General features: G+C 42.2%; 1 protein-coding gene across 6 annotated transcripts in view; it reads right to left on the reverse strand.

Moving 5' to 3' along the window:
• The window catches only part of GRAMD1C (GRAM domain containing 1C), a 55,325-nt gene extending 31,870 nt beyond the window's left edge, over positions 1-23,455 (reverse strand). The window contains exons 1-5 of one of the 6 annotated variants that reach the window (XM_064466431.1): positions 23,218-23,295; positions 22,039-22,110; positions 21,705-21,833; positions 4,174-4,258; positions 252-355 (exon numbers count right to left, since the gene is read on the reverse strand). In XM_064466431.1, coding sequence (XP_064322501.1) covers positions 252-355; positions 4,174-4,258; positions 21,705-21,752 — 237 coding nt within the window. In that variant the 5' untranslated portion in view covers positions 21,753-21,833; positions 22,039-22,110; positions 23,218-23,295. The other 5 variants (XM_064466441.1, XM_064466408.1, XM_064466448.1 and 2 more) reach the window with 5 other exon arrangements.
• Positions 23,456-24,641: the final 1,186 nt, after the last annotated feature.

Consider the following 24,641-nt stretch of genomic DNA (forward strand, 5'->3'; position numbering starts at 1 on the left):
ACTTTAGTCCTGAACTCCTTTCTATCCTGAATGACTGACTGAGCAGTCTTACTTCAGCATTCAGATGTCTCCATTGCTACTCCCACTTTACAGAGAAATAGATCTGCATTTCTACTCAGGGATGCAGGCTGTTTCTTTCAGCACAGTTACTAGCATGAGATTGACAGGATAAGATTTGTTGGAGGGACTCTCATATCCTGATAGTACAGGACAAAGAAGAGGTGGGATTCAAACGAGCTCAGAGATCTTACTGTGGTCTCCCATCGGAAAATGTTGCTGTGGAAACAAAGCCAGTTTTCAGAGAGATACAAGCGTCCTTGCAGCAGGATATCCTTCTGGAGTGCACAGGCGTAATCTATGTATAGAGAACAAGAGCAAATTTACTCACTTATTGCAGCTCAGTTGACCCAAACTTAACTTAAAATGAGATAAGGTACTACAGTACAATTAAAACGCTATTCCTTTCACTCTTCAAAAGTCTGTGATGGCAGACTTGTACTGGGTTGCGTCCAGACCATTGTTCTGGGAACACCCCAATGCCAGAGCTGATGGAAGCATCTGCCTGAAGACAGCATTCCACGTATCGACCCTCTGCACATTATCCTATGTTTTCAGAGAAGATGTATCAGGCGAGATCAGGAGTATATGGGAGAAGTATTCGTAAGTCAAACTTCAAAGCACCTAAACAACAGAATACAGAAACATTTTATAGTATAACAGATTATACTGTCAACTCCTACATAACGGTAGTTCATAGCTGTAGTGAGATAATCGTTTTCCACTAAACAGATCCTATCACTAGCTAAAACTATCTAGAGTGAGACATTAAACAGCAGCCTGAAGCTATCCAGTTCTTCAGGCAGAGGATATTTTCAGAAGCTGACTGTCATTTTTATTTTGATACTGCCTCTGGCTGCAACATCCCTACTGAGAAACAGATTTAATCTAGAATGCAACTACTCACCATCAAACACCTGCTAATTAAGAACACAAGCAGAGGATTTGGTTGCACTTTTTAAAAACCTCTTTGAGAGAACTTTCATCATTTCAGAGCCTGAAGATTCAAACAAGAGGAATTTTCAGAAGCACTACTGCTAGAAAGTTAAGGCAGGCAGACCCCTTTTGGAAGCTCCAACCTACACAAGGCTACCTTATGTATAGAAAATACCCAGAATGTACCTATTCATGCAGGATGTTAATGATTTTAACAAAACACTGAAACCTCTGAAGTTACTTTGAAAAGCATTTATCTGGTATTGTCTAAACCAGAATTTTGATTTTGTATACAACAGGAAGATGAATACAGTTCTTACTGAAGTACCAAGAGGTTCAGGAGTCTCTCACCATCGTAACTTCAAGGTAAGCCTGCATCTACAGAAGCTTTTATTATGATTTTTAAAATTCTCTTGGGTTTTCCCCTCAAATAATCAAGTGGAAATAAAGTTTCTTGCAACAAGCTTAAGGCATGTATACAAGCCCTTGGAGACATAACTGTAAGGAGAATTACATAAACTTAAAGAAATACAAACCAGTAAGTTGTCTTTAAACATGCAGTTACAAGTCAGATGCCAAAATGCTGGGAAAGGAGGGAGAGGGAAGGCATCAGGAGTTTGAGGTTAACGACTAGTGGAAAGCATTACCAGGAAGTTTGCATCCAACTTCCATGTTTAGGGGAGGGAGAGGGATTCAGACCTATACATATTGGAGCACTGAGGAAGTCACAAGCAACACCATGACCTATCTAAACAAAAGCAAATATCAAAACAAAATGGAGGACATTAACATTTCCTCTTCTAAGTTTTCAGATCCAGTAACTTAAGATGCTGCTTGTAAACATTTTCAGACAAATTAAAGTTAGTGGCACTCCTTTAAACTCCTATGTCAAAAGTCTAAGATATTTCTCTTTCATTATAAGAAAAGAATCACATTTCATATGATCTTTATGTACAGTGCTCATTACGGTAGAATAGTTGCCTTTTTTTTAACAGCTAAGTTCAGAACAGGAGCAGTTACAGTTCTTTTGCAAAGCAGCAAGTAGTTGCTTCTTTGAGCACTGCAAAGTCTGTGATAAGTTTCTTTGCATCAAGCAAAAGAGCAGCTCTTTGCTTGGAGGATGCAAAAAGTCCTTCCAAAGGAGCGCTGCTTTTTATGGGGTAAAAAAATGTATATAAAATAATAAATTTGCTTCTGATGGAACAGGTGCTACACTGTTGGGATTAACCCATTATTAAATCTTTCTTCAAGTCCTTGGCAGTCTGTTCATTGAAACTGTGCTTCAGTTTGCTCCATGGCTTTCTAAATCAATCCTGTGTAAGGAGAAACATCAAACAGACACTTTGAAGTAACATCCTTTTCTTCTGTTTTACTTCTGTAGCGAACTCAAGTATTTTAAAAACGCAGAAGGCATTTCAGACAACTGCCTCCTTCTGAGTATAGAAAAAGACATAGGGATTTAACTCTCTGCAATTGAAAGCTCTAATTTCTCTTCCATTAACCTGGAAGGAACTGAGCGTGCTGCAAGCATATACTGACAGCCTCTCAATATTCACTTTAAGGGTTGCATAAGATGAGACTTGAACTTTAAACAGTTACGCTGCCACTTTTGTATAAAAACAACACCCAATTCTTGAACAGTACATTTGTCACACAGTGCTGAGGCAGTGCAGGCAGGCTTACTTGAAAGGCAAGTGATAAAAGAGGGAATAAGGTACATCACTGCATGCAAAGGAGGCAGGGTTATACACTTGCCTTCTTTGGATTTTGCAGTGGAACAAAACAGGGAGTCAGAGCTCAAAGGGAACATTTCAGTGCTAAGAAGTTATGCACCATACTTTGATATTCTCTGCCACTTGCTTCGCTCCCCTCCCACCTCACGCACTTATCAACTCTGCTCTTCCAGCTGAGCTGTACTACTATGCCTACACCCATGTCATCAGCCTATGGATAAGGATAAGCTAACCTGGTTACACTGGGCTGTGAAAAACATCTGCTCAAGGCATGAGCCAACCCAGAACGAACAGGTTTGCACAGCACCACAACAGATAACATACTTAATGCTCAGCACTAGCCTGCTAGCCTGAGCAGTAGTACAACGGCACAGACCAGCTTGTGGCATAAGACCTTTTTATCTGCCCTCATTATACGATGTTGACAAATGCAATCCATCCGAGTGCACAGCATTATAAGTCAGGATAAAATGAAGACTGGTTTGTGTTTTCTAATGATGACCTATGATGGCTGATAGGAATTACATGCTTAAATACTGAATTTTATGTCCTCATACCACATAGCTGGCATTTGTCTCTTTTAAAAGTCTTTTAAATTACAAGCACCAATTGTGTCACTTGATCTCAGAAGTCACATTAATCAACGTACCTAGGGCAAGGGCCTAGGCTTAGTTCCAGGGAGCAAGGGAAAAGCTTCTGCTAAGGATGATCTACCTACTTAGCAGGGTCACTGAAGCAACATCCCTCACCTTTGCATCCAAGTACCAAACCATTACAACTGTGGAATCATTCCCTCCTCCCTCAACAACTACAGCAACTGACTCTACCATAATTAGTTGCCTCTTTAAAGTCAGAGGCACCACTCAGACACTCATGGGATAGAAAATAAATTATTATAACACAGCAAGAGGTACCAAGCTGGTTGTCCACACTGGGAAGACCTTAAAACAAATTCAATGCTCTCAGGATTTAACTCTACCTCTGTTGTTCTCACACTTGCATCACACAGGCCCACCAATGCATGTAAGCCGAGTTCACATGCTCAGTGTTCATCCTGACCTGGCATAGTGATCTTTCTTTGCCACTTGTCAGCTAATAGCTGTCTGACAGTCACATCTCCACTGCTGTCAGGAAGCATTTTGTCTAAAAAAACACTAGAAAGGAGCAGCAGGAAGAGACATTAAGAGGCTCCCATCCTGTATCTAGATGAACTGAAGGATTTTGCATCCGCTCCTTCAATTCTCAACCCCCAAAAGGAATCTTTTTTCACCATGCAGGCACTACAGGTGCAGAATATGGCCCTGACTTTCCCTGAAGTTCAGAGACAGGAGAATAGGAACATATCAGCTGTAGTTACAATTTGCCATAAAAAACCACCACCTTGGCACTGCTGCAAACTGGAGTTATCAGCCAGAAGACAAGCACTTTTGGTGTGATTACATCTTACCTACTATGAGTCTCTCTGAGTCCGGCAGATGAGAAAACTGTCTCTTGAATTCCTCGCTCCTATATTTGTAAGTGGAACTTGAGAGCTGTAACAAAGAATGGTAAAAGGTTAAGCAAACATCTATTTTCAGCCATCAACTGTCTTTATACTGGATGTGTAATTTTATCTTGAAGAACAAATGAACATCAAAAGAGCAATGAAGAATAGGTGGTATCTAAATGTGATAATCTCTGTAACTTTATGCTTACTTATGTAAGAGTATGCTTCCAGTATTTAGGATAGGATGGGCCAAACTGTTCCCCAATTCAGGCCAGTTGCCAATCACAAGGTACTACAGTTGTATGACGGCAACCTGCTCCACTCATAAGGGCAAAAGAGCCCTTTCCAGGGCTAAGTCTTCTAGCACAGACTAAAGAGGTATCGAGGCCACAACACATGGGGTGGCAGAACAGAACAAACCCTCATACAGGCCACTAGCTGGACACAGAAACACAACCTAGAACACCAATTTCTAATGTGAGTACCATTTTGGGAACGCTACAATGCAGTGGATTTTTTTTTTTTGCCAGTTGCTGTGATTAGACCTATAGGAATAAAGACCAAAGTTTCCTCCAGTGAACACAAATAGCAGCACCACCATCACCTCTTGATTTCCTACCCTGCTCTACATTTTACCCCAATTTTAAAGATATCATTGTCTATCATTCATTTAAGATTCAAACTGGGCAGTAAACTCACAGCAAAGAATATTAATCTTGATGGACTTTAACTCCTTATTCTTATAAACAAATGCCCCTCCTCCCATTCAAATGGAGAGCTTCAGCATGTTCTCCAGAAATGGTTCTGCTGTAGATACCCTGTTTTTCATTTTCAGTAATAACAAGGCTATATTTTTTTCTTAACAGATGTTGGCCACTTATTTTAGGGGCTTTCCTAACCAAATACTGTACAAGGCAATGACTCAGCTGGACTATAGTTAAGACAGGAAGAAATCACTTTCAAGTGTTACCAAAATCAGGTATAAAGATACTATAAAGGCCTCTTTTACACTTTTCTTTTTAACCTTTCTAAAGATCTTAAGCACATGGCTGCTATTCTCTCCTTGAGCACCTGTATTACTCCAAAACTTGACATTCGCTGTTAAACCTATCTCTACCATAAGGTCAGAGGCTATTTACATTTAAGGTAGGGAAGAAAGAAGAAAGGAAGCAAAGAATACTTTTAACTGTATGACCTTGCAGCATGTTTACTGAAAAGCCACCCAGTTTTAGCACACTAACAGTATGTTCGTTGGTCATTACCCTTTCATTATGTCTGTGCTGGTTGTCGAAACAATCCCAGAACAAAGATAGACTTGTCTTCAGTTTGAGAGTCTTAATAAACTAGTACTAACAGTGCCCCCACTTCAACAACATTGTCACATTTTGCTGTTTTCCACAGAAGATATTCCTGCTTCTTGCAGTTCAGAAAAGTTCCCTGAGCACCACCCTACACACACACAACCCACAATGGTCTGTCATCTACCTATACTTGAGAATCAAGCTCTTTGGTTCCAAAAACACATAAGTGCTACTTCAAGCTCACGTTTAAGTGCATGTAACACAGGGGAGGGCAACGTCACCCTGACTCAGTTTAGCTTTGAAGAAACACGTTAACGTTACCTTCTGTTACAATCAATAGAAGAAAGTCTTTATGTCTGACCACTGGTAAGTTCATGGACAGCACGTACGTATATTCTGAGCATTGCTATGTAAAAAGGCAGTGAGGGAGGGAGACAGAAAATACATCCATTCCTATCCTTCTGAGAAAAGTAACCATGAAAGCTTTAGGTGCAACTAAGAGGGCAACATGCCCTCTAAGCTGTATGCTTCCAGTTATATTTCAGTTATTTCTGATATTACAAAAGTATCATTCTTAGAGCGTGTCATCTACTAAAGTAGATTGGCAAGGCCAAGAAACCATAGCCTTATCGTGCCCTGAAATGCATGCTTTTAACTGATCATCTGAAACAGGCATCCAATGACTGCACCACTTTCAAGACCCGGAGTTCTTTGCGATTACTCTGGAAAGAGACAGAGAGAAGAATGAAAACCTAACGTGGATCTGTAAAGTTGCCACTTGTAGTTCCAGAGACCCTACAATTTAGAGTCATACCTCAACTGACTGAAGTCTGAGCTTATGAGGACAGCGCTAACACAAAATAGGGGGGGGAAAAAAGAACTGGTCTGCCATGAGAGCAAAAGAAAGTTCACAATCTTCAAGCCTGATTTACAGAGCCATGATTTAAGAAGCCAAGCTTTTAGGAGGGAAGTACTTTCTCAAACACACTGAATACAGATAAGAGATAAGAGCGACACTGAATCACTTTTGTGGTTATAAAATGAAAGGAATCAGGAAGAGTAGAATAGGAACATTACAGTATCACAGATGTGTTTATTTTAGTGCCCGAATCAGCCAGTTCAACATCTCCAAGAATCCAAACCCAAGATATCTTGTGTTTTACTTAGAAATAGAATTTCTCTAGAGCATAAAACCTGCTATAGCTTCCTTGAGAAACCCTTGCTGGCATTTAAGAGTGTTCCTTGTCACAAGTGACAAACAGGCTATAAGACATCCTCTTATTAGTTGTAGATTTCTACTAAGCTCTTATGACATTTATGAAGAGCCAGCTCTGAATCTTCATCTAATCAGCAGGGGGGGGGGGAGTGAACACATTGAAGTTTAACCTTATCTTTTCCTTATTTCATATGAAAACTAACTAGCTCACTTAGATCTCCAATTATTACATGCTCAGTATGTGGCTTGGTGATTAAGAGATCACTCAATGGCCTTGGGAAACAACAGGGACAATATTAACACTATTGGCATGATCAATTTCCTTAAAGTGAGGAAAACAAAACATTTCCATTTATATGAATACAGCATCTCTCAATCACCATTATAATATCCAAGACATGACTGCATTTGAGACAGGTTGCCACCTCTGGGTTATAAAACTTACCATCAAATATTAAAAGAAAGGCATAAATTAGGTTGTAGTAAGACATATAAGAGATGAAAACAGCAACTAATTTTTAACAGATGCACATTTCTAAGTTTAACTGTAAGTCATCAGCAAACACTTTGCCTGCATATAATCCTAGGCATTTTTGGGTATGCTATATTTAGTCACTAAGTCCAGACAACAACGTATTAGCATTCTTTATCTGAAGCCACAAAATACACCAAAAACCTGTAAAACAGCATAAGCAGAAAAACTCCTTCAGCCTCATCCAGGAAGTTTTACATTAGAGAGTTCTACAAGAACCAGGTACTACCTGAAGACACATAACCCAAGTGATTCTCATACTTTGTTTAGAAATGGACCAGAGTCCAGCTATATAAAATCATGTTCTTCCAGAAAAAAAAAAAAGTGTTAAACAGGACTAAGCTGAGTTTTTTAACAGACTTCTATCATATAAATAACAGCTTCCCTTCACACTTACATCTTCAAAGTGTGGACATTGTAAATAATTGGAGCCATTTAGTAAACTGCAGAAGAAAATTAAGCTAGACTTTCTCCCAAGAGTACAGCAAAAATGCTAATCATTAGGAAATTATTTGATTGCACATATAACTAAGCATGCAAATAGTCAATCAACCTCAGTGGAATGGTGCACACCTTTTTTTATCGTTTGCTAATGACAGTAATTTTGCACTTGCTTTGTTAGTGTTTTCCCCTTGTCTTGAGACACCACGAAAACCACATTAACTGACAATTTGCATTCTAGAATTCTGACATGAAGCTATGAATACAAACAGCTGAGAACACAGCTAACTTGACCTCACCACTAGAGTAACACAACTCTGATGTCACCTCATTTTAGAGAGGCACGTGTGCCTCTCACTGAGCTTCAGCCTTGGGTATCACCTACCACCAAATACATGGGGTCCCAGAATCAAACAAGCCTATAAGCAAGCTGCCTGACCTGCTCCCCTTTTATGTTCAGAAACCTCACTTAACCATCAAAATACGGCCAATGGGAGGCATGGCTTTGCTCCTCTGTCTACAAGCAAGCAAATCCACACCACTATCTCTACCTCCCACTTAAAAGACCACCTGATGTGCTGTTCTCCAAAGATGGAGGAGCTTGACTTCTACTTTCATATGAAGTTTCTAGACATCGTTGAAAACAAATTTGGATACTAAGGTGAGGATGAAAGTACTTTATAATTCTACACTAACACATTAAAACAAACATTAAGTATCCTGGCAAAATCTGTTGCATTTCTACTGAAGAATGCATTGTCTTCCTCCCCTTCACGTTCATCTCAAACCTTGCTTAGCATCAGGAGAAAGAAAAAGAAAATAGCCTCCAGAAGAACAATATACAGTCAGCAAGGAGTTTGATTTTATACAACAAAAAAAACAAACCCGACAAGTATTCTTGAAACTTATCTGGTAAGGAAGGCATTAAAAAAACCAAACCAAAACAAACCAACACTCCACTTCCAGTGAGTCTAAAGCCCCACTAGGCTAGGAGAGAGCTAAGTTAACAGCCCCAAACAAGAGCTTCATTTAGCAGTATAAGGCAGGCAAATTTAAGGTTTCACATACTCCAAAATAGATTCAGGCAGACTTATCTGTAAGCCTAAGAACAACTCCCATGGCACACCGAGATGATGGTCCCTCTGCTGAGGCTACCTGTAAAACGTACCAAGTCTGACAAGCCTTTCCATCAGAGAAATGTTGATCTCACTGCAGCCATTTCTTGAGTCCAGAAAAGTTCATTATGACCCTCCAATCTAATCTATGATGCACAGGCCACAGCTATCCCACAGTTTAGGTCCTGCTTTAAAACCTGAGCTGCAATCAACAAATTTCCCCTTGGGAAAGGAAAAAAAAAAAATATTTTACCTTCTTAAAAGCCACTACTGATGGATAAATCCATCCTAGCTATCAATATTTCTTCTAGTGGTCTGTTGGTTAATCTTATCTTCACCTTGTGAGTTATTTTCAGATTGTGAGCAAGTTACCCCATATCTTCTTTTGGGGTAGGGATTAAGCTTCTCAAATCTATTAGGAAAAATTATATTTTTTTTTCAGATTTATTCTCATGGCTCTTCTGAATCCCCTCCTATTTTCAATGTGCTTCTTGAGAGCTAGCCATAGCATTGCAGGAGTCATTGCAAATAAATCCGACTCACATTTGCTTTCAGGCACAGAATCACAGTGGAAGCTCACGTCCATGTGACTACCAGTATCGCTTATCTTTTCACAGTTCTAGGGCATGGTTTTCCATTTTTTCTGAAAACAAGCACAAGGATGTATGTTGAAAGTGTCAGACTTGTTCTCTGTTTACCCTGTCACAAGCAAACAGTCTGGATCCACTCTGCTACAGTGATCTATTTTCACTAACCATTCCTTGACAGAATCACAGAAAAAAATTGGGTTAGAATTAATTTTCAATTATTGAGTACTCATAAGCTTTACTAGCAGTAACTTACTGTTCTTTTCTTTCTCTTGAAGCACAAAAACATTACATTTGCCCAGGGAAAGAACCACTCAGAGGACCTGAAGAGCAACACCACCTTACTTAGGGTGACTTACTGTGCCATGTACAGTACACTGTGCACTTTGGGACTGGATGGGTACAGTGTCCACTTTTTTTTTTAATAAGGAGCTATTTGATCATACCTGATGATCCACAGAGTTGTATTTAATTCATAGGTCATATCAGACATGTCAACCAATTAAAAAAAAAAAAAAAGAAAAGCAAGCAACTGTTGCCAGGATTGGCTCAGACACTGTATTCCCTAGGAGCCTGCTTTCCAAAAGTTCCCATTCTCTCAAGGAAATGGAAACAAACTCATGGCCACAGTGGGAGGGGGAAGAGTTTAAGCAGCCAGGACTACTTTACTACATTCTTTGTATGCTCTTCTTCATTCACCCTTAACTTCTCTGGAGAGGGGAATCTCATAAGCACAGGGCGTTCTTCCAGTGGGCCACTGACAGGCACATGGCTGTGCACTAGGGTCATTATGTCCCCTTCTGTGGCCCAGCCCCCCTCTTATTTGCAGAGGCTATTGAAGAAACAGATTTTAACATTTCTTCGTGACTGAGCAGAAAACAAACCAATGGCAGTTCTCCTTCAGTGGCATCTGTTTACAGGCAGAGCTGCATCCAATACGAATTTTGGTGCAACTATGTGTTTCTTCTGTTGGAAGCACACCATCTAAAATTTCAAGGAAGGGATACCGAAATACAGGCCATGAGTTACTCTGTTTTCTACATGTTTATTTGTTTTAAATCCTATCAGATTCCATAAACAAGGCTAAAGACAAGAGTCCCTAGTACCCCCAAAATGAGCATTACTATTAACTAGTTCTCACAGATGCATGGGCAGGCACACTAAAAATGTTAAGATTATTTACCACTAACACCGGTGGCTTCCAAAAAATCCATATAGAAACTCTTCAGAACTATTTAATTATGGAGAGCTACTAAAATACTGGATGCCCACTTACAAAGTATTTGACACTCAGTGTCATGAAATTGACCAAATTAGGTAATTCCTAAAGGGAGACTGCTCCTATTTATTTCAAAGACTGGGTCTACGCACATCAAAAGTCCTGGGCCCCACAGCACCTCAACAGTAGTCCAGCCCCCACCAGCTCCACTGCAGACATCAGTCTCATCAGCCATCATTGACCTGGCACATAGTAAGACCCTGCTTTTCTGAAAAGCAGTTCTTGTTGACTACTGACCAGGGAGGCCTGTCTTAACAATCGTTTCCCCCTCGCAGTGTGACATGAACTCAGCTAACTGCAATCCTGCTCACAAAAGGCCTGGTCATCTCCTGCACCTCATGAGCCACCTTGCCCTTCTGAGAGTAGGAAAGGTGGTCTCATACTTGAGCTTTACCTATTTAAGTACAAATATCAAATCACATTGGAGCACGGGTTGGAAAACAGCCTACAAGATCTACAATCAAAGTTGTCACGATCTCGACAGACAAGAAAATTTAACATCATATGATATACTGGGAACTATGCTGCTAACATCAGGTTATATAATTAGAAATAGAACAAAAGTATCATTTTTGTGAAGAATTTTAAAATTTGGCTTCCTTCCCAAGCAGAAAACTCAAATACTTCATGTTTAAAAAGATGAAAAATGTAAAGTTCTCCAAACAAACACCTATAAACTGTGCAACCAGTTAACATTTAAAGAAAAAAAAAAATCTTTCTTTAGAAAAAACAGTAGACAAGGTCTAGAAGAATTTTGTAACAAAGTATTTCTGTTTAGAACATGAGGACCATTCTCAAGTTTCTCCTTCAAGATCACACTGGAATTAGCCCAGTTTCACTAGCCATTACATTTCATTGATTCAGGGTTCATCTGAAGCTATTCCAACGAAGTCTATATTTAACCTCACAGGGCTCTATTCTCCACTCAATGGAGATGCAATTTAACTATACACATTACCAGATGACAGCTCAGGATACAGTTTTCCCAAGTACCCTCTATCAAAAGGGAACAGCACCTACCAAATATGCATCTTGCAAACACAGGAGGAAATACACTTCAAGCATACAAAAAAATAAGCCTGCTGGGAACATGTTACAGCTGAGAAGGCCTCCTTATCAACAATAAGAAAGCCTCTTGTCATTTGTAGTATTGTAGACTTTTCCCTGAAAAGAAAAAAAAGTAGTTGGGATTGAGAATATCCCCTGCTTATTCTGGAGAAATTGCTTTGTAGTATTCAGTCCTTTCTTTCTGCAAATAAGTGTTCTAAAGCATTTTTAAGTGGTGAAGGCAATGCACTTTCGTAACAGCTCTGATTTGGATATAAAATCTCAAGTTTGACATGTACAGTGAGGATCAAAGCATATGCTCCATTTCAGAAATAAAACTGAGGCATGAAGCTAATGTAAAGTCAGAAGACACACACCCCCTACACATACCTCCTCCTCCTCCAGCTGCCTGCAGCCTGTTCCAACCCATGCAAATCTGTGGCCAACACTCAGGCAGCCTCTACAGTTCCCCCCTCTCTCACCCACTTGCTCAGAGCCAGTACTGGACACCATCCAGCAGAGCTAGCTAGTGTTCTGCCAGCCTCTGCTTGCATGCCAGCTTGGAAAACAGGCTGAAACACACCAGCCTTGCAGAACTTGCATACAAATGCTGCAGCAAGTGGTCAAAGAAAACTTAAGTGGCAGGGCAGGGCACGGCACAGAGCTGCCCAGCTGTAGTCTAAAACCGCTATCATCTAAACAGATTTTGGGAGGCAGACTGCAGTGGCATAGGTCATTTCAAGTTCACTAAAGTCCCAAAGGGGACAGCAGAAGAAAGCACCATCACCAGGGAAACACCAGCTTGGAAAGGAACACTCCACGCCCAGCACTCCCCCTCTCTGCAACACTGAAGGCTACAGCCCATGGACCTACTGTGCACCAGTCTTAAAGCTAGAGTACATCTATACATGGTAACTCAGTGTGGACCCAAATCTACTCTTACACAAGACTTAGCAGTGGCTTGACTTATAAAGCGAACAATGGCTAAGAGTCCTCCTCAGTCTGAGCTCCAGAGCAGGGAGGGGAGGAGATCAGGGCATGCTTAATGCACACCCAAGCTCCCAAAATGAGTATGCTACCACCACTTCTTTGTGGGCACAGAGCAGACACTTTGAGGCAAGACATATAGGTCTTTGCATGCTTGTAAGACCCCTCTGCCTGCTACAAAAACAGTAGGCACACATCTACTCTGCCTTCTTTGTGCTGTCTGTCCCCTTCCACCTGTCTTACCTAGGATCTGTCTGCTGCATTTCTGCAAATAACTAAATGAAGTCAGGCTCCAGCTGCAGTTTGCATACGGGACCATTCTCTTAAGTGAGGGGGACTACACAGGGAACAGCAGGCTGCATACAAGTTTCACCTCACACAGACCACAAACCACTACAGCAGCGAGGGGCTGCAGAGCCCCTCTTTGCTGCATGGCACCACCCACCCATCCCCAGCTGCAAGACTGGGTCCCTAGAAGCTATCACAACACACATACAGTTTCAGAGCTCCAGGCTCTTCTCCTGTAGTGTCTCTATGCTGCATCCACCTCCCTCACTGAAGGCCCAGCCTCCTACAGGTTGATCCCCTTGGGCACTTGGCTGAAGATAGAGCTAATGACTCACTCAACAGCAGGAAACAGATCCCTGTCCTAGCACAGCTCTACAGAAAAAGCCAAAAGAAGAAACAGAAAAACGCATTTCAAGGCATTTTAATCACTCCTATAATCAGATTTAAAGCTCAATGTCTAAAAGGAGAAGATAAATATGGCCCCACTATATTCAATTTGTCATTTTGCCAGCTACAGCTGCTCATTAGGATTAAGCCGTTGTCTTTGTGCACCTAGCTGGGTGGTGGTGCTTTAGATGGCCTGCAGTTCTGTCGTCAAGATCAGCTAAGTACGTAAATAGCAGGAACTAGTTTCACCAGTAAAACAGGCAACTCTTCTGCCTTCCCAAAGCAAAGCTAGGATACATCAGAAGGAATCTCTGCCTGAATCCCAAAGCAGAACAAGATACTGCAAGGCAAATCTATGCAGAAAAATATTCATTGGCGATTTCTTTACATCAGAAAGACAGTGAGAGGACTCCAGGTGATCCCGGAAAGGCCCTCCCAAAAGCCTGAGTACCAATGTAACTCACGCTTCAGAAGTAGCATAAGCATACAGTAATTTAAGTGCATTTCCTGTTTATAACACAACATTCAGCTGATTAAACACCTGAGTCTAAGTTTGCAGTTAGCAATAAGGCTGATAATTCCAGTTTCAAATACAATTATATATGTAACTGCTACCAAGTAACTCACAGTTGGGATGAAAAACATTTACATTTTAAATAAGAAGGTTACACAAAATGTTCAATTTGGACACTTCCACAGAAAAACATCTTCCCCAACTCTGAACTGGAAACTAAAGTGCTTTTAGCTTTTCCAGGAGGCAAGATGCTCCAATCTCAGATTTAGCCAACATCCTCATCAATACCATCCGAAGCTGACAATAACTTCTTTGGACCTGGTAGTAAAGTTACACCTATAATGCCTCTGCCAGAGACCATGTCCCATGCTGCCTCCCCAAGGCACTAGTCCAAGCCAAGTTCACGAGAGTCTTAAGTACCTAGCTCCTTCTCATTTTAGGGGAAAAAATGTGGACCTGGACCTACTTTCCCTACTTCAAAGATGTACGATTCAAGCAATTTTTTTTCAAGTAACTTTATCACAGGATTGGTGATAAAATTACTAAGGGTATTTTTAAAAAAGGCTTTTTTTCAAGGATTTAAGGGATTAAAAACCAATACCCCCAAAATCCTGTGATACATCAAGTTCTAAAACAAACTTAACACAAATAAAACAAGTGTGTTTGTATAAACTCCGCAGTTCCTATTTTAACATTGTGCAATTAAAATTAGTTTGTCATCCTCCCAACACCAAGTTATCCTTTAGCTCAAATAATTTGTCTGCTCCCCAGTTTAATTTCAAGTCCTGTAACTACATTGTCCAGGTTTCAACAACCATAAGTGTACTAACTAACATGATGCAATGGCAATTAAAAGCTCAGTCAAGATGACTTCCTTTAGGATAAAAAATACATTCCTTTCTGAACAGCAGTTTCATCTGACTCATATTTCTTCCTACAGCATGTGTGTGAAACAATTAGCCAACGTCATTTGTTAAGAACATCTGTTCCTTCACCTGATCTTTCACTGTAGACCGCCTAAGTAATGAAAAAAATTCAGACTGCTTACCTTTAGACTTATTTGATCCACTGAATAATTAGGGGAAAAAAATCCAGACTGGGGAGGGGGTGTGTGGGTTGGGGTGTGTTTGGACAGACACCACACACATATGACAATGAGGACCTCATACAATAAAGTAGCTACAAGACATTACCCCCGAACTCTCAGCTTCCTTACCTGCAACAAGGTCCCACCAACATTACTTAATACAAAAGTAGCTAAACACAGAAGCAAAATCATGGTATACCTCAGTTGCACTTTTCCCTCCTTCCTCTCCCAGAACTGGACTCTGGTATCTCCAATCTGTGTTTAAGTTCAGTAACAGTTCCCAAATATTGGGCAGAGAAAAGGTCATGAAGAAAACAAACAATCCTCTTGGTAGTAAGAGTGCTAACAAGATATATTTTGGAAAAATATGACTTCAAAAGATTTATTCTACTTTCACTTAGCACTTCAGATTTCATAACTGATCTTTTACTTTTCAGCAAATCATAGAAGGATACACAAATATTTTGGATCAGGACTATGATGACAACCTGTAGGAGCATATTAGACAAATTACAACAGTAGTTACACAGTTAATGCAGTAGTGACTGCAGCCAACTACATTAACTGTGCTGGTATAATTTACACTAGTCATATCACTAAGCCCTACTGCATTTGAAATGACACAGCGAATCACACTCAACAAGCAACTGACCCCAAACTATTTTTCCTATGAAATATATAATTTGATTGCTTCCTTTTCCACCTTGGAACCAAGCATAGGTTTTACTTAGTCATTTCTATATTAAAAGATGCTACCAGATTTGATTGAACCATTCTCAAAGACAGGCCATACATAATTTTTCTTGAACTTCATACAAAAATGGAAGATAAAGGGTCAGCTATTGGGAGACATATATCAGCACAAGCTGATCAGAGCTACATACACCCCATGGTTCATGATCACATACCTCCACTCATTCTGAACGAGGGGTGATATCTTGAGTCCTGGCGGGTAGGCATAGCAGAAAACAGAAGGAGAAACTGAGAAGTGGTATGAGCAAGCTGAAGTCCTGAATGACTTTATCCATCAGTTTCCTAGGGGCTTTAGGAGGATGCCATAACAAATACACAATCCAAATACACAATTACCAAAGTTAAAGCTTGTGCATGAATATCCCAAGTGTAGGTTTTACTGACTCTGCAAGCAACTTCATAAGAAAAAGCACTACCTAAAAAAAAAACACAAACATTTACTCCATGTAATTTCTAAAGCACTGTTGATATCACCACAGAATCCTGACATAGCTCAATTAGTGCATAAGCATCTGCCACGTAGGATGAGACAAAATATAACTTCCAGCGTAGTCATTACCAGAAAAGCCATATACTCTTGTCTAGAATGCTCTTATATTTTTTGATAGGTACATATGTGTCCCAAATCATCTAAACCTCAAAAGATTTCAGGTTTTGAATTTTTTTCTTCTTAAACATGTCCTGGAGAATTTTCTACCCCTAGTTGCTGCTAATGACTTAATTAAATGTATCACTAAATAACCACATCCTATACAGTTTCATTTACCTGTTGTCTTTCCCTCCAAAGGGGTGCAAGTAGCTCACCTGTAGCAGAGTGGAATAAGAATGTTACACCACTGCTTCTTTGCAGAAATACTGAACAACAAAGCTGTAACCGAACCAAAGAATAAAAAAGAGCTTAACTCCCATCTACTACATTTGCTATCAAAGCTTTCACTTCATAAGCTATGAACTCCTCTTTCATTGAATGGATATCATAATTCAACCAACTTCATGCTGATTTTCTGAACTATACTGCATTTCTGACAGTTTTGCTCCCAGTGACTTACAAAATAAGTAAATCACAGAAATCTGAAGTATTTTCTTCCTCATCTATTAAACTTAACTTTCAGATTCTAGACTAGTTATTTAGGTGTGCGTAATAGTAATTCATATTACATAAAACTTCCCACTGCTGCAGCTGGGGAAAGCTTATTTAGACAGGGCACCAACTGCCAGTTTTTAAGACCAGGCTGAAACTCAATGGCAGTCAGATCTACTCAAGTGCTCAGTTTGGAGCTGCATCAAAAGCAATAGAGATTCCCAGTGTGAAAATAAGTGAGAAAAACACTTCAGCCTCATCAGCCATATTCAAGGGCTAGTCAGAACTACAGTTTACCTTTTCCTACTATTCTAAAACACTGCTTCTGTATAAATTAATGCTATCACAGGGCTATAAAAAAAAGCACCTATTCTAGAAATTCCAGATAGGTAAACAAACTACCAGTGCTACAAGTACAGCAAAAACTATACTGAAGTTATGACATTTCAGAAAAAACAGCATAATTGTGCTTAAGATTTTTATTCTCTTCAGAGACCTACAGCATTTATCCAATTCTCATCCTCCTTAGCAGACTGCTTCATACCAGCAAATAAAAAGGAGGCTAAAAATCCTCCTCTGATGTCACAAGCTATAATGTCTCTCCTTCACAACACATGCATTCAGAGGCACAGATGAGAAAAGCTTTCTTCAGAAGTAACATACCAAATACACAACACAGGAGATGAAGCAACCTTAAATATCAGTCTGCCAAAACACAGGCACAGATTTAACAAGCCCAGTAAACCATTCCCAGAGTGAACATTAGTCAGAGAAAGGTGGCAGGAGCATTCCAACAACTATAGATGCAAGAAATATTTCATCTAACCCTTACTAGTCTTGGGCCCCAAACTTCTATCTGTGCTGCAAAAAGTTATCTTTCAAGTTGTAATGTGTATCTGCATCCCTCCTGTGCAGGGTTGAGTCATATATGTTTATCACACTCTTGGCATCCATATTCTCACACGCTCCCACAGACTAGCTCTTCCTCACAGAAACCAAATCCATGTTTGTCAGAATTCAAAATCCTTTTCCAAATCTTGTGCATCTGCACTTGTTCTTGTATTATGAAAAATAGGAGGCTTACTTCCACTTTTCACTGTACTATTTATTTGCTTCTTGCTCCTTCACACTAACCAACCCTTTAAACTGACGTTACATTGCAATCAAAGTGGCTTTTCTAAAGCCTCTTTTATTATTTTCTTTCCAATGCCTTTTTGGCACCTCACATTTCCAAATTCTTAAACAAACCATCCAGATAAAAGCAGTTTTCGGAGAGATACTCATTTGATTTCAACAATTTCCACCTACCTTTTCACTGCAAGGGAAGGACTTACTTTTTTGTTCTTTCTTTCCACAGGCATTCTTCTTATTGTAGACAAATGTGAACTTTCTTTGACTGTTTATTAAGAGAAGCTAGAGTCCCCTGAGAGAAAACCCTCACTTTTGATAGAAGGATCCTTTTCATTAGCTTCCTCATTCACCTTTACCTTCTTCATTACAGTAACTTAACACTTAAGATTTTCCCAAGTTTCTTCTTCCCAGGATATTAAATTTAATTATATTTCAGTATGAAGAGTGTCAAAAGGATAAAAAAAGTTAATTCAGAATCTTGAGACAGGGCTTCCAGATGTAACTTAATTTCCAAAGCATCTTTGACTTTCATCATCTCTATCTGCAGTTGCCAAAACTAGAATCATTTAATCAAAAGTAGGTGCAGGTTCCAGTAAAGAGGAAAACCCCTGAGATTAAGTTTGCAAGCAAGCTTTTTTCTTCCTCCAGTAAGGTTATAAGAACCTAGCTTTGTCCACTTCCAGGGAATGATCATAAAAAAAACAAACCAACCAAAACCACACAACAAAAGAAACCCAACGCAAAAAAGTACACCTTAAAAACAGCAGTTATTAACACTACCAGTTTAAGAATTGCTTACAGTAGTCAGAAAATTAATTCTTTCTCAAAATTTTTCAATCAAGCTATCCAAACTATTTTTTTTGAGATGGGGAAAGTTACGTGTAGTAGGATTCTCTTTTCTTCCTTCCCTGCTGATTTTTCTGCTACCCTTCCTTCTCCCCACTCATCCTCATCAGAAAAGAGATTATATCCCAGAAGCTCCCAACCCAAGCTTGCTACTAATTACATGTGCTCACAGCACCTATTGAGCATTCAAGGTACCTGGCCTGACTTCCAGAGGCATGGCACAACTGCCTACTCCCACTCAAATCCATGAAAAATTGAAGTCAAACCAGTCAGGCTCTAACATCCACATTTGGTTTCTATCACAGAAGCAAGAGTACCTACTTGGAAGAAACGAATCCTTGGAGCAAACCAAAGCTGTCAAACATGCAGCCTCTCAAAGCAAACAACCCAGGCAACCAAAGCTGATCCCTGGATGCTACTGCAGGCCAGCCTTGCTGTTGTAGTAACTCCTTAGTTCTACTGACTTAAGAGTAGGAAGGAGCATAACAAATCCACGCCTGCCACAGGACATCAAGATCATCCTTTGCCAAATGTTAGTGACACATGCTTTGCACACTGCAACAAGGTGCCTTCCATGTTATCACCTACACATTTACTATGACTCAGTATTTAGAGAGTTTTAATGATTTGTTTATATACTCAGCAGCTGATCATCAACCATGCAAGTTATTAAAACACATTTTCTGTCTACAGCAGCAGGGCAAGGTGCCAATGACATAACATTTTAATTAGAAGATCTTAATTTGCACCTATGAATTTGTGACTTTCTGTCTCTTGCTACTTCTAAGTTCTGTCCCCTTGAGGCTGAGAAAATGAGTACCACAGCCTCCTATCACCATACTGATAGAGGTTTTTAAAACTAATCAGCAACATAAACAGCATAGCTAGAAATTTACAAGCCACAGCACTGACTTGCAAGAGACAAGTATTTACACAATTCCTTTGTTTTAACTGCAAGGTAATATTTGCAGAACCAAATAAATGCTAACTTCAAACAAATACTGAGGTCTTGAAGTATAAACCATAGACAGAAGGCAACCATTTAATCATGCTGGAAAACACCTCACACTCTCTTAGCAGCTGTCACTGCACTGAGGAATCCCATTCCCCTGAAGTTACAGGCACACATTACTATGGGAAGCAGAAAGCAGCACTGTGAGGTGCAATACCTCAGGTCAATACCCTGAGCAGACACACACCTAAAGCTCTGCTCAAAGAAACTTCTAACCTTCAGCACACGTCTCAAACCTAAAAATGCAAAGCCAGTTATATTCTTCACATATTATACTTGACTGACTTTATTTTAGATTGTCAAGCTTACTAAGGAAAGACTGAGGTGCTAACTGCAAGTCCAACAAACTAGCCCCAAAACCTAAACAGTTTCTTCCTCACATAGACTACCAACTGCATTAACTGCTGTATACAAACCACCAAGAGTTAGTTTACACAGTCTAGTTTGCCATCTAATGAGAGCATAGCTGGCAGTTACCATGCCTGCGAAGCACGATTTGCTATCAAGTACAGAGATACAGCCGGGCACAGGCAGGACGGCTCTGTATAACCTTTGTCGCTGTAGGGATAGTGGAGAAAATACTGAACGATACAAGCACTCATTGTCTAGCAACATAATTCTATGACCTACTGCGATTCATTTGGCCTGTCCCATTTCCATTGGCTCCAGACTACCGTTGCTCAGTTTAAAAGTACACACGCGTTTTGGAGGAAGTTTATGCTAGGGCCTGAGATGCAAAAATCAATGTTCTGACCACTAGGACATCTGCTGAGTTTGAACAGGAGGGATGAAGAGACATACAAGCTAGGTTTATAAATAAGGAGTTGGGAAATCTGACCCCCCCCAGTTGTGTTCGCAGCTCTGTCGCAGATTCACTACGGCCTTAGCTAGTTACTTAATCTTTCACCTGCTGAGCACAATGGATACTCTGATGGCCTCATCAGGACAAGGACACAGTAGTCTAGATGATGTTCCTATGCACAAGCTGAAGCACGCCAATTTACTGAGCCACCTGATGTAGCACCTGAGTCAGACTGTCAGAGCTGTCAGGAAGGGAATCAACATCTCATGATATCAGGTATTAGCCTGCCTGTGGCTCCACACACACAGGTGTTCCCCTTTCCTATCTAACAGCAGCAACCCATCCACTAAACTAACAGCAAAAATATGCTCTAAGTCTACACCTGTAAGTTTATCTTCTCTCATGGCATTGGGGGGGGGGGGGGGGGGGGGAGGGGGGAAGAAGAGAGAGAGAAATTTATCAAAAGCATGACAAGAGTATTAAAGACAGCATTTATTATTACACCCTCCACTTTCAGTGAGGCATGCCCCTGGAGAGGAGCAAAATTAAACCCCTCCTTTCTGCCCTTCTTAGTCTCAAATCCCATTCTTTACACTGAACACAGGAAGCTTATTTACTTTTCTGGTAAACGAATATGTTTACTTGACAAAAAACAGACACTAGGAAAGCACATCAGAAGTACTACCTAACACTGAGAATCAAAATTCAGCCCTTACTGTTAAAAGGCATCAACCAACCCTGTCTTACTAAAGGCATAAAGAGACATCAGATAGGTTAATGAACCATTGAAGTAACTGGGAGATAGGACTGGGCACAGAAGCCAGAAGCCCTGTCACTAACTTGATACATGACATCAGGTAAACAAATTCACACACCCCCCTCAGTCTCACTTTACACTTTAGTAAGCTGATAATGATAAAATTACCTAGCTCACTACATGGGTGGAGAACACTTTACTAATTTATGACTACAAAGCAACTTGAGAATTGTTGACATAAAGCTAGTATATATGCACAAATACATAAAAACATATGTATATTATATTTATTAAAAAACACAAATTACAAGAAAAATAAAACACATTACCCAAAAGCTCCAGTCAGCACTCCAGCTGTATTGAGCAGGACCCTGCATTTTCTCTGTGCACGAACTAAGAGTCTCCTCTGAATCAGCAAGTAGCTGGCTAATAAGACCATGATCCACTTCATGAACTTCCTGTGAACAAAGATGCAAGGTATGTAATTCAACAACAGAGGAGAAAGGTGAAATAAGACGACGGTTAATCCACTTAACAACTATATATTAAATGAAACTTGACATGTTAGTTTCACCAAGCAAGTGGCATGGAAACTTCCCACTGACAGTCTTTTCATTGATTTTACGTTTTGTCCAGAGTATACTATATTTAATTATTACTTACATTTTTATCAGAGTATTTTATTTCCACAGCAGCCCCTCAACTTGCACATTGAAGCTGCACGGACATTTAGAGCTGGAATAACATCAACATGAGACATCAGTGCATGACATGCAGCATGTCTCTAGAACCTGTGGGACCTTTCAAAACTTGAGAAAGGACATGCAGGTGTGGCATTTACCAGAGCACTTACGTATAATATTATTATACAAATACATCAAATATTTATATTTAATGTTACACTATAAATTTTGTCATATATGTACATATATATACATACATACAAGGGCAACTCTTCAGAGGCAAGCACTTCTACCCATAACACTTACAAAGATAAGCACTCTTCTGTACCACTCTCCCTTGATATCAATATTCTTCACTTGGGAGGTCGGTTCTACTCTACAAAGGGAAGCTGGGCCACAGAAAGACACTTGTCTCAACCCACCGAACAAACTGGGACAAAACCAGTCCAGGGCCCGAACCAATAACTACCACCACCTGCACTACAGGATCCACCAGTAAAAGACAAAGTTGGGCTTCAAGTCCAGAACGACCCAAAACCGAACCAATGCGGGCAGGGGCGCGACCACCGCGCCAGCAGGCCAGCGCTCCCCCGGGGCCCCAGCCCAGCCCGCGGCCCAGGCTTGGGGCGAGGGAAGGCACAGAACACAGAGTCCCCCTCACCACCCCGAGGAGACACCCCACGCTGCGCGGCGTAAGAGAAGGGCCGCTATCCGGAGGTCTTCCACGCAAACACGACTCGCTGCAACCCCCACCCGCGGCCGCTCCACCGCCCCGCCTTCCCACGCAGCCCACGGACCCGTCCGTGCCGCGGGCGTGGCGCTCCCGACCCACCATGTCGCCGGAGTTCAGCGGCCGCCACCCCGCAGCGGGGCTGGGTCTCTCCCCAGGAGGCTCCGGGCACCCGAAAGCCCGCACCCTGCCTCCGGGGGCCGCAGCCCGCCCCTCCTCACCGGGGGCCCGCAGCGCCGGCGGGGCCACCCTGGGCCGTGCCCCTAAAAACTTTGGGGGATGGGGGTGGCGGCGGAGAGGCGGCCCCGCGCCCCCGGGCAGGGCTTCCCAGCGCTGCCCGCGGGGCCGCCCCGCCGCCGGGCCTCGGCCCGCCCGTCCCGTCCCATCCCCCGGGGGAAGGAACGGGGCTCCCGCCCGCCCCCCACCTACCTGCGCAGCCCGCCGCCGCCCGGCTTTTGCCCGGGGGTCGGCGCGGCGGCGGGCCAACAGCCGGGGGCATGGAGCCCACTGGCGGGGCCAGAGGGGCGGGCGGGGAGAGCGCAGACCGCAGCGCTTACCATGGAGGGGGGCGAGGGCGGCGCGGCGCCCGCTAACTGCCTCAGCGGGGCGCACGGCGGGGCCGCGGCCGCCATTTAAAGGGGCAGGCGCCGGCCGGGCCGCGGGGCACCGACCCGAGGCGGTTGCCAAGGGCGAGCGGCTCCGCCGCTACTGAGGAGGGGAAGCCGTCGAGGGCGGGGGGACGACTGGAGAGGGCCACGGCAGCTCTGATCCCCTCCTCGGCCAGCTCGGGAAACCCCTCAGCGGCTTCCAGAAGGGTTAATTACGAAGCCTCAGAACCGGTGGAAAGTTTGAGGACTGTGGCAGGAAAAACTCCTGGCTGCGGGGATCGGGGGAGTGGGGGGTGGGGGTGCGTGTTATCTGCCTCCCTCTTGAGGGAAAGCCCCGCCGCCCTCCCCTTGCGCAACGCCCCGGCAGTGGGTTAAAACAGCGTCCGGAGAGTGAAAACAGTTCCTAAATCTGACGAGGGGGATTTGGGGTTCAGCGCAAAATTTCGCCGAGAGGCCGCTCCAGGGGGACACCTAGGGGGGGAGAGGGGAAGGAAAGCCTGCCCGCCGTTCCTCAGCAGCCGTCGTGGGGGCCGGCCGCAGGCCGAGCCGGGGTGGGGTGGAAAATAACGGAAATAAACGGTGGGGGACTCATCTCAGGAAACCCAGGCTCTCGTTTTTATGGCTGCCGAGCACAGCCAAGTAGTTTCTGCCCACGCTGTGAGCGCCCAGGGGTTTGAAAAGCTGGACTCCCAAGTTAGCACCAAACGGTGACCCTCAAATTAGGGGACCTAGGTGGAGCGGTGATGGGTTGCAGGTTTATGCCCTCAGGACACCTTGAAGGAGGGAAAATAAAAAAGCCCTGTGACATTAAAAGAAACCTCTAGCTTACTGGGTAGCTGGCTGGATGAATAGCTGAGGGAAGGAGGAGTAGACCGGCCTGGCCTGGCAGCGCTGTTTCTTTTTGCTGTTCCTTTTCTGTCACTCCTTCCCCAGAAAGTGGTTTGAGGGACATCTCTGGCCTCTATGATACCTGCCCACCGGTGTGTTAGCAAAGGTGACAGAAGTCCCGGTGGTTGACATCCCCTCCCAGCCATCAGCCCAGACAGGAGAGCTGTAACACACCAACTGTGAGTCATAGTTATGGCCAGTACAAAAATGAATGTGTTTTTTATTTCATTTTTGTTGCTTGCTATCTTGATTTAGACCTCTGAAGTTCAAATTTTTTCAGGCTTTTTTCAACAACCCTCAGGGGACCAATGTACTTTTCTTTTTGCCCAAAAGTTGAGATTCTCTCTGTATCATACT

This window comes from Phalacrocorax carbo, chromosome 1 (genome assembly GCF_963921805.1).
Source record: "Phalacrocorax carbo chromosome 1, bPhaCar2.1, whole genome shotgun sequence".
Classification (NCBI taxonomy): Eukaryota; Metazoa; Chordata; class Aves; order Suliformes; family Phalacrocoracidae; genus Phalacrocorax; species Phalacrocorax carbo.